The sequence below is a fragment of the Saccoglossus kowalevskii genome, chromosome 11 (genome assembly GCF_978046115.1).
Source record: "Saccoglossus kowalevskii chromosome 11, keSacKowa6.1, whole genome shotgun sequence".
In the NCBI taxonomy this organism is placed as follows: Eukaryota; Metazoa; Hemichordata; class Enteropneusta; family Harrimaniidae; genus Saccoglossus; species Saccoglossus kowalevskii.
In genome coordinates, this window is record NC_140651.1 from 4,235,309 (window position 1) to 4,246,968 (window position 11,660).

General features: G+C 36.8%; 1 protein-coding gene across 1 annotated transcript; it reads right to left on the bottom strand.

Moving 5' to 3' along the window:
- Nucleotides 1–9,159: 9,159 nt before the first annotated feature.
- LOC100378608 (monocarboxylate transporter 12-like) lies at nucleotides 9,160–11,320 on the bottom strand. Its single transcript, XM_002732138.2, has 4 exons — nucleotides 11,116–11,320; nucleotides 10,506–10,649; nucleotides 9,472–10,398; nucleotides 9,160–9,302 (listed from the first exon to the last, which is right to left on the bottom strand). Exons 1-4 carry the CDS (start codon nucleotides 11,318–11,320, stop codon nucleotides 9,160–9,162), a joined length of 1,419 nt encoding a protein of 472 aa, XP_002732184.2.
- Between the last annotated feature and the right edge of the window lie 340 nt (nucleotides 11,321–11,660).

The window sequence follows — 11,660 nt, forward strand, 5'->3', positions numbered from 1 at the left end:
GAAATCGACGGATATCATCAGAAAACGCGGGATTTGTGCAGTTTTGAATAAAACCAAGTTAGCGATTATGAACAATGGTTATTAACGTAACACCTGATCCCCTCTAAAACCGACAGGGTGTCGATTTACTAGGTGCCATGTTTCACAACTTGTTTATTTATATACATATAGCGGATGATTTAAAAAAAAAAATAGTATTTATTGATTTTCAGCCCCCAAGTGACTGTGTTCAGCACATCTTTGACTATATCAATAATGTCAACGTCGACGTATGTAAACACACTCTCGAACTTGACAATATTTACTCTCAGACCACAAAGCAAGTAGATGGAAATACTAGTTATATCACTCATGAAGACTGATGATTCTAATTCTAGCCGGGATAGTTGTATTTAGTGTTCATTTCTATACTATTGCGATTTCTATGTGTACAATCATATTGCCCGTGTGGACGGCGACAGATTATTTTGGTTCTGTGGCCCATGACGTTTTCTCGGTCGCATTTTGTATATACCAGTCAGACACTGATATGTAAGTAAACAGTCCGGGGCATAGTCAACATGAGACTTTGAATAACAGGTAGAATCTAAAGATTCACATTACAGTCTTATGTTTGCGTGTAACATTTATGCTGGGGAACGCACAGGACTGGAATCTGCCAAGTACACAGTGTAGTCAAATCAGTAAGCAAATAGAACTACATTTAATTTGACCACCTCGTCTTATAACGTGTTATAAAAATGGGTTCTGTCAGAAACCAATGGATGCTGATATATTAATAATATGCTGCAATTTATCCACCAAAGCTGGTCACTGTCACTTGTCGATTTTGTATGGATAGATTCATAATATCCATAGTATATGTATTATTTCATTATCACAACAACAAGCTCTCTTTCATAACCTTTATTTGTGAATGTAATCGTTATTATTTAAGGTGACTTATAAGTCCACTGGGCTGGGCAGTTCTCTGAGCTGCAGGTCACTATAATAAATTACTTACTTTCTTACTACTTTATCACAATGACAATGCGTATATTTTCTAAATGCACAAACTAAAGCGCTCAACAGTTTATGGTAACTAGTAACCTTCAATGTGTTCAATCTTGTAATATTTTAAAGGTTTGGATTCCATCTACACTACAGTTTGATTTACGAGTATTATACATTAGCTGCTTACTTGAGAGTCATGTTCATCAGTAAGCCAATGAAGGCAGCAATTATTTCTGAAAAATAATGTTTTCTGGGGCATTTATTTGGATGTCAAAACACACAAGAGTCCCAATTAATGTTCTTCATACGCGTCCGTAGCGCAAAATTGTAATTTAGATCTACTTCTAAACAAAAAAGAACTGTTGTATATTGTCTATTATACCATATCAGTGCCATGTTAGTTTTTTGAGGTTTATGTACGAAAGTAAACAGTTTGCTTCTATTTTTTGTTTGACTGATGTCTCAGAGAGTTTGCTGAAAATGGAGTTTGACTAGCTTCACTCTTACCATAGACATTCCGAGTACACTCACTAAAATAACTGTAATGTTATTCGTAATTTTGTTAAAATCCCATGGTCATAGACGGCATCTAGCCTACCTTAGCCACAATTGTAGGCTCCGCCCTTTCATTCCTGAAACGCAGAATCAGATTTGCAGGTTGTCACATCTCGCCAATTACCATCCAAGAAATATAACTCCAACATTGTGATTCGTATTGATTGCAATTATATTCATTCACGAAACCCGGCCTCACATGTAGATATAATGGAGTGTTTCAAATCCCATGCGAAGTAAACCCAATTACTACCGAAAATGAAATAAACAACTAAATAAAGCCATAGGCGCAAACAATTCAGAAATATTAATACACCTACTGAACCCAATGCGCATTACAGCATATGGCGATACTGTCATAAATTTGTTTTCGCGTATCTGTTGACCGACTTAATTAACTGATTATTAGCGAATTGCTGTGTTATGTCTGTCATCGTGTAGGCCTATTTGAAGTTTTGGACGGAACTTGGATCAGTGATTTGGAACTAATTACCAGATAGCCGCCGCTTTTTAGACTACTCATTCTGACAGTTCATATCCGTAGTTATTAATGTAGTGAACGATTAATCAAAAGATATGACGTATTCAGTACTTAGTGTGATTGGCTTTATGATTGAAGGTTACGCCCTAGAGTCTTTTTACTGCTTTGTAATTGGTTAGAGTTGTGAAAATGAATAAAGAGAGTTTGAGTTGGTCTTGACGAATACTCCACGATAGACGCAGAAGAGAGAGAGTGCAGTCCTGGGCAGTCGAGTCCAGTCTAAGAGAGTCTTGGGGCGAGTCTTGACGCAGTCCAGTCTTGGGCTAGTCTTGGGTCAGCCTTGCGAGAGTCTTGGGGACTTTTCCCCAGGGCGCTGTGTCTTATAGAGTGCTCCAAAAGATCGACTAAGACGAGAGCTGAAACGTATTTCGTTGTGTGTGTCTTATTTGACTGTAAAGTATAAGTGACTTTCCCGATCCCGTACCTCAAGGGAACGAGATAGAGAGACGAGACGAGATTCCCCTCTGACAATACCATGGAAACCAGTGACACTACTATAACTGAAAACACGCCTGTTATATCAGCACACGATCCGAACGATCTACCGCGAATAGATATTAAAGTGCGAAGAGGGTACTAACCGTTCTCTTCATTTCTGCGCCCTCGGAAAGATTAACGCCCCCTTCTCAATCTATTGATGAACTACTTTTAGATGTCTTCGACCAGAAACATAACGCTACTGCTGGAGCATTGAAGGACAAAGACGGAGTTGAAGCTATTGCACCAGACTCATCAGATATTGTACATTTTATACAATATCTCAAAGGAAAAGAATAAACTCCTACTTCACGATTCACACACGTCTTTCCTTAAATACTCTTGCAATTTAAAACGCATTGTTGAACACGCTAACAAATTTTGCCGTGATCTTCCTCTTTTATTTATCTGCTCACTGACCAATTTATGTAAACACGCTGATAAAGCTAGTAGAGAGGAGATCGAATTCAACGTATGAAAGCCCGACTAGCTAATTACATGAAAGTCACTCGAAAAATAATGAAGATTCTCAGGAGAAAAAAACAGATGAAATATTAAATATTAAATGTGGTATTTCTGCCAAACAAGACAGAAAAACTAAAATTGATATTAATTGTTTACTTGAAAGTACAAAATGGTGAACAATCAACAGTTTTATAGTTTTTCCTAGTCGACCACTCCATATCCTTTGATTTTGGATTTTGATGGTATTCACGTTTTTAATGTCTATGCTCCAACAAATGGCTTGGAGCGACTGGAATTTTTCAAAGTATTCAATCATTTATTGAATGGCCATAATTCAGATCATACTATTATTTTGAGGTTAACTGTACAAAAAATCTGGACGTGGATAGGGTCAATAGCCCTGAAACAAATCCTTCATCTGCCAATTTTCTTTCTGAAATTTTATTACGGTTCAAACTCATTGACGCCTGGTGCCATTTTAATATAAACTCTTTACAATATGAATGCAAAGCAATGCCAGTAAATCACGTATTGACAAATGTTATATATCCAAGTATCTTACCCAGAATTAAATACATACATATTCAGCCACACTTTGTCTGATCATAAACTAGTTCTTTCAAACATGTCAATAACAGCAATCCCGTTTTGTCATTTTAATTTCGGTCTTTTTTGGGGGGAGTACTGTAAAATCATTAATGATCATTGGTTGTTGTGATAGAAAGAGAAATCACAATATGACTGTCTACAAACTTGATGGGACATTGAAAAGCAAAAATCAAAGAACTAAAAATACAATACACTGCAACACTGAGATGCAATTACAGGCAGATGAAAGATACTTTGCGTAATGATATAAAGGGTCCTGGAACGAACCTGGACGCTAAAAGGTCACTTTCAGAAAACCTTGTTGAAACAGAAATTAAATCGGCGGTTATCAGGTCCCCGCACGAAATACTAAATCAATGCGATGCACCGACTGTCTTTTTCGAAAAGTGTAAAAATCGAAAAGCGTAAAAGGTGTAAAAGGGTCATGAAAATGTACCAACTTGCGAAGGAATTTCACCCCAAGTGTCAGAATCAAATTCTTTCCCCGAATAGATGAACATTTATGTAGTCATTGTGAAACCTGTTTGTCATTTGATGAAATTACATTAGCTGAGAAAAAAATCTTAAATGGTAAATCTCCAGGCGTCAATGGTGTTTTCCTGAAACCTGTCTCCTGTGCACCAACTACTAACAAAAGCAAGGTTCTACCTATAAGACTGAAATCAGCACTGAGTGATCAATCATACAAATATTTGACAGTGTAAACCTAGTGTGTGATATCATTACTTATTCAAATAGGAACAATACAACACCATTTTTTCATTGGACCACGGAACGGCGTTGGCTTCATAAAGAATATCTTTTCAAAACCTTAAAGGCTTTTGGATTTGGAGATCAGTTTGTTCAAAATTTATAGTCAATTACAATTGGACGCAAAGTCCCATTCGTAGCAATGACGCCCTCACCTGTCCAGTTGACAACTCTACTCTATTTCAATTAAGCCTCTTCTTCACAAAATAAGAAATTAGTGTCAAAGTCAAGAAATAGCTTTCCCTAATCTGGTGATAGAAATGTCAATCTCATTGTCTACGCAGTAATTTAACCACTTTTAACGCCCCTGATTTATTTTACTGATCTCTTTAAAAACAATTACATCAGTTGAACTATAACAAACATATATTTAATATTAAAACCCAACAGGAGACAGTGCCTATTTAAAAAAATGATCCTCCCCCACAACGGCTCTGCAATCATTGAGCGCAAGACGTCATGGGAAATGTAAATTGTTTACTTGGTCCACAGCTGTTTCAACTAGAGATGTTAATTCCATATTCTAACACCTTAAGCTACGCTATTATCTGTTTTAAAAGGACTCACTCTATTGAAAGCCGTTTTATATCACGGCTTCTAACTTAGCACTTTGATTTCCAATAACGCAATGAAAAATACCACAACAACACGACCATTTCGTTCACAGCTTTCGCAAACCGGAAGCACAGACAAAACGTGCTCAGACAAACGTCCCAGTAATAAAAGAAAGAGCTATATATTTCGAATCTCATTTTTCATTCTGCAAATCTCGCTTTCATGCACCTGTCGATTCACATTTTAGAAATATGCGATGGGGATTTTTACATTATTAGAGATCGGTCCTACTCTGCCTGGACCGCCGTTACTTTTTGGGCGACAATTACGCTGAGTTTGCACCTACCTTGTAAACTATGATCACATTTGTATCCAATATATATTCATGGCGGCGTACGTCAAAAAATACCGCACGCATTCTGTTTCTCGAAAACAGTGATTTCACGGAGCACTTCGAAGCGATGTTTAACGCTTGAGCCTCATTTGAATACTGAAATCTGGCGGGCATCTTTCATACACCCGGAATCGCGGTTTACGGAAGGTCACACCGTCAAACTATGGGAACATTTTCAAGGAACTCTTATTCCTTAGTCATTAAATTGTACATTTTATACAGAAGACACCTCTCAATACATATTATTTCCGTGAAGTCAGTATCACTTTTGTTAGAGATTTCCTTGAGAGCGGTAATTGGGTTGACATTGAAAGACTGTACAAGTCAGTACGAATTTATTAGAGGAGATTGCTTGGGAAGGCAATCAAATAAACCATTCAAACAAACTGGCACGGTATCATCAAAAACCATAATACTACCAGCGATGCAAATTCTGGAAATACACGTCTACTCAATTGAATTAATTTATAGGGATGAAATTCTATTAAATTGCCTCTTTTACATAATTTAAAAGGGGTCATTTTATAGATATATTACACTTTTCAGAAACAACATGAAGGCAAACTTACTGTATGACTCGGATATTTTGAGTCTGCACCGTTACTTTGCGCCTATAACTAAAAAGGAGAGCAATTTGCACGGCGTCTGCTCCAAGCAAAACCGGCAATTGTTCCCATAACGCATCGGAACAAAGCATCAAATATAATTGCACTATTTTGAACCACTTAGCTCAGTTAACAAAACCAAAATAACATTAGCAAAAAAAGGCTTAGTTACATTAGCAAACAGCTTAGCTTAGTCAGCAATATGAAATACATTTTTTCCAAATATGAGTCACGGAGAGTTTTAAACGACATGACCAGCCTTGAGTACAGAGTCCTTCCTGGGGATATCATCATCGCCTGATTTACACTGTCGTAAATAAATCGTGCAAGATGAGAAAAATTCCCAATAACGCACAAGACATGTTGTCCTGCCAAAGCAACGTATAGGTAGCTATTTGATTATACTTTTATGTTACAAGTGATGTTGAATCAACCTCTGGGAAAGGTCCATTTTTTATGCTCAGCAAATTGTGTCCATTTCGTACAAGATTACGTAGGAAGTCGAAATACTAACTACATCTCTGATAGTCTGTGTATAGGTTCACGACATTGGAAGATTGTAGAACACCCAGTTTACATTAAACACACAAAACAAACAACACCAGTTATCCCAGTGTGGGGAGTTTATTGTAACTTATTTGTATCATTTTGAGAGAACTTTATAATTTAATGTACCAACATTTTGATCTGTATTTATTATATTACTTGTATTCCTTCAAGAGTTCCCTCGCTATTGGTATTAATTAGCATTTCGACGAGGTCACATTGGCGTAATTTACATATCACAGGATTTGATGGGCGGAGCATGCATACGTATAAGATGGCGTGAATTGTGGGCAAGCAATTCTAGCATGCCGACAAAACCGAGCATCACAGCTGCCGTATCTCCGATGACCCGTCAGTTTCTTTACTTGGTCCTCCATGCAAGCTATCAGTGGAGATTCAATGATAAATATGATCCTCAGATGTTCATTGACATTACCATAAAGTTTGTAGTCTAGGCAGAAAGACGTAATTAGAAAGGTTGGGACTTTCCACTACTGATGGACACACTCGCAAAAACATTGCGACCGGACCGACATTGCATCAACGACCTCATGTTGCTTGGTATAGCTTGGTATTTTTGATGCACCTTTGTTTTGCATTGCTATCATAAACAAATATCAAACGTGTGAAATTTCAGTGCGGTTGCTATTAAGCTATCTAGTTTGTTTTATGAAAATTCAAATCAAATTCCCTGATTGGTGGAATAGTGAGTCTGCCAATCATTGCATGACATACTGAATCCCAGGTTGTTGGCAAGCATCGCCGGTGTCATCATATAACACATAGAATGTATGCAAAACTATATGATCTGGTGACAGAGTGTATTGTATCATTATCATGCTTATTAAAAAAGACGTTAAATTAAGTGGAGGATACCAAGCCTTATACATATGAAAATCTCTGCTCACAACTCTTCCTTATAAGTACGACAGCAAGAGTTTTCTATGGTGTCCAGAGAGAGAACAGTCAACATGCCTTTACGTGGAAAAGGTGAAAACTCGGTGGATAATTTACGTTATGACATGTAATATTAGGTTTTGATGGCTGCTGAGTCCCCAAAATGAACCAACAATCATGCGTTAGAGACATACCTATGCCAACGTTGAGTTGCCAGTACTTAATAAACACCTTGGCTACTCTCTTGACATTGACTGTTTATTCTATTAGTTTAACTCTTGAGCTGACTGATAACATACATTTAAAACGTGCAGAGTTCGTCCAAAACGTACACGTTTCATACAGATGTATCAGAGAATTGTAAAAAGAAATATGTGCTTCTATGCTCAAGGTGCCAATAGGCAAAATCTTTGAAACTTGAAACGCGATAATGTCTCTATTATTTCGTTTTTAACTCCTGGGAGACGATGAGCTACAACAGTAAAATTGAGTTAACCATTGCATGAACTTGTTCATAACGTGGCAATAATTTACGGTTGACTCTTGATAGATACTTGTGACCTGGTAGTCTCCCGACATGATTCTGATTGCTTTCGCACGCATAGCAAGTATGAGACAAAGGACATGCACCTTATCGCCATTGAAGATGTTGACAATGTTCCTCCTCCGAAAGGAAAGCCTGGGTTATTATGAATTCAACTGAAGCTGAAATTCGCATCCCCGTTGCACATACTTTAATTGTTTGCGTTGGCAGAATCCACGGGGTCTATCGAACTACTACTAAAGATAATATATAGCTACCCTCACTAAACAGTTGCATGTTTATAATAAAATAAAAACTCGACAGAAATATTGTCCTATAGAACAATAACATGATAAAATGGGTTATTATCGAGTACGTAACACGTCAGAAATATGAATAATTTCGACTTTTCCAAATTGTCGGATGTTAGAAACCAGTTTTTTATAGCGTAGACAAATGTGCAGCTGAACCATGTTTTTCTGTAATACATGACCTATTTTTAACAAACGTATTATGAAAACACGTTTTAAAGAATTTTCATCAAGTTTATACCAATTGTTGGAATAACATCTCTACAATTACTATCAATTACTAAGATGTTTATGTTAAACCGTTAAATGAACATTCAGGTTGGAATGGTCTGTAGTGAACACGCCCCACGGTGACTAGATGAAAATATACAAGCTAACAAGTTGAAAACAGTGAAATTTTGACAAGTTTCACTGCCATTTAGTTTTTTCTTGTAGTGTGATCAACACCCCAGTGCATAAATCGAATGTAGGTAAAATCATTAGTGTATGTTACAAATATAAGCTACAATGATCAGAAATGATCAGCTTAGGAAATTGTTGATGACGGTGGGTCTTAAAGGTTGACAGTACCTCATGATCTTCCTTACTGTGTATGCACATATTATCTAAAATAAGTCGATACAATTGATGTATGTTTTATAAGCCACATGCTTCAATTGATATCACGCGGATACTGTCAAATCAAAACATAAATACAAACAATATTAAAGCCATGTAAAGGTTTATTGCACCAACTAGTCATCGACTAGTTCAAAATGTATTTACATGTGAATGCAACACAGCATAGTACAAAGTTCAAAGTTATTTAAACTCCAATATGGAGTATTTAATTAAACAATTAAGCAGCTACAGAAAACAACATATCTACTTAATATCTATCTAATAGTTGTTCACAGTCATTGCATGATATCGAACCAATCATGCAATACCTAGTATTCTTAAACGTCATGCCGAGCATTATAATTTGCCGAACATTTTCTAAATCTTGATGCAAGCAGAACAATAATTCCACTGCTCATAAGAACACCAGCAGCAGCATAGAATGAGCTGTTATAGCTGCCAGACTTGTCGTACAGCCAACCTATGTAAATGAAACGTAAATTGGTAAAACCATTATAGCAGGAATGAACTTATTTCTTCTCATTATTTCATGTTGTATGATTGCAACACATTAATTATACATTATATATTTTCAATGATGGTTTGCCTGGAATAAAGTAACTTTTAAGCTTATCACAGACGATACTAACCTGCAAATGGAGGTCCACACATATATCCTATAGCCATACACATCCAATCCCACGAAAAAGCTGTAGAATGTTTCTCATCCCCTACACACACTCGCAGTGATACCAATACTAAAGGTTGGTAGATTCCAAAGAAAAAGCCATAGCATACAGTCAGGGTCACCAATGCAGGGTAGCCAGTTGTGAACGAAATACACAGAAGAATAACCCCACTACATCCAACAGCTATTCCCATCAGGGTGATAGCACATATATGACCACGATCAACAATCCAACCATGAGTAACACGTCCAATGGAACTTCCTACACCCATCAATGTTAACATGAATGCAGCGTTGTTTTTTGATATGCCAACGGATATTGCTCTTGCAGCTAAATACATGATGGCGGTTACAAATCCGATACCTTCAAGAATCTGAGCAACACAAAGCATCGTGAAGGCAGGTATTTCAATAAACATTTCAATTCCCAACAAATGAAAAAAGTTTCTAGCAGCGCGTGAAAAGACATTTTTGTCATCAACATTATTGTTTTTCTTTTCTTCAGTAACAATCATTGGTATAAATGTTTGTTTTTCTTCCGCAGTAGTACATAGTTTGTAATCAGATTTAACTTCACAGACATATGATTGTACACTATTTTGTTTAGTCCAAATATCGGCATTGTCTTTCACACTTTCTGTACTACTCTGTCTGTTAAATGGTCTAAGTAATGCACCACATACGACCAGTTGTGCATTCATACCGGCTACAAAAAACAACGATCCTCGCCATCCATAAATTTCAATAAGAAAGTTATAAAGAGGTGGAAGGCATAGAATCCCGCAACTAGCTCCGGCAAACATAATTCCACTGGCAAGGGCGTATCTCTTTTTGAAGTAATGGCCGATTATAAAACACACAGAAAGCTGTGAAAGGCCGTATCCCAATCCTGTATAAAGATACAAACAATAACATATCTAGGCGTATGTTGCGGTTATTCGGAACAAATATACTATGGCAATATAGTTGTGACAATAATTGAATTTGCAAACTTACCAACTAATACACCAAAGCTGAAGTAAAGAAATGATAATGAAGGTGCAAAGATGGATAAAATTACTCCTAATGTGGACAAGAATCCTCCTCCGATAACAACGATTCTTGCACCAAATCTTTTGCAAAGATAGTTGACCAGCAAACCTGAAGATAATAAATATCGTAAGACATACAATTCACTCATATTCTCTTTGGGACACATAATTAAATCATTTTTAATAGAAAATATTTCTGCAATTCATCTAACCGACCAACAGGTCGACCTGTACTCATAGATTTAATTACAGATTGGCAAGCAAGAACGTTTACCCACTTATGTACGCACGTGTGTGATTGTTGCTAGCATATCATGACTGTCAACATATCTTTTTGTACCCGACACGTTTGTAACACGTGCATGGTTTGTCATATACATTTAAAATTAATATTTTGCTGTAGATATTACTTCATTTTTAGTTTTAACATTGCACATAGGCCGACGCTAAAGATAGCATGGCGAATCACTCGCGCAAATAACTGTGTAAGAAGCAAAAATGATAAAGCATTATTATCCCACAACACTGGGTGTAAGTGTTTGTTGCATACACGTGTGTGTAGAATTTATGCCTACCTGAACCGACAAGAAAAGCACTGCTCAATGACCCTATAATGGAGGCTTTTGCAGCACCTTGATGAAAATATTCCAAAAATGACACTAAAAACACGCCGCTGGTGAAAAAGTTTCCTCCACATATGAGAAATACCATATAGCTTGTCACTAAAATCACCCAGGCGTAACCACCATCCAGATTTGTTAATTGAGCCTTCTTTTCCATTCTGAAAAATAGCATATAGTGTTCAAAAATCCCTGCTAGGTATACATATGTGTAACATAGTTATACAGCCTGAGATATCGTGCAGTGAATGCGTTCTTGCAATAGCTAGTTGGCCATGCATAAAACATGTAGAACATAATTCTGCTAACAAATACAGCCTTGTATAATCATGATAAAAAGATATACCCAGTTAAAAATGTCTTCGGGGGCTCACAGACTTGTCTAGCAATGACGGCGACAGTTTATATGATTGTGTTATCTGATTGCAATACAGTGGCGATGATATGAAGATGCTGGATAAACAGTTGAGCAATATGCCACAGTAATTAAAAACAAAAAC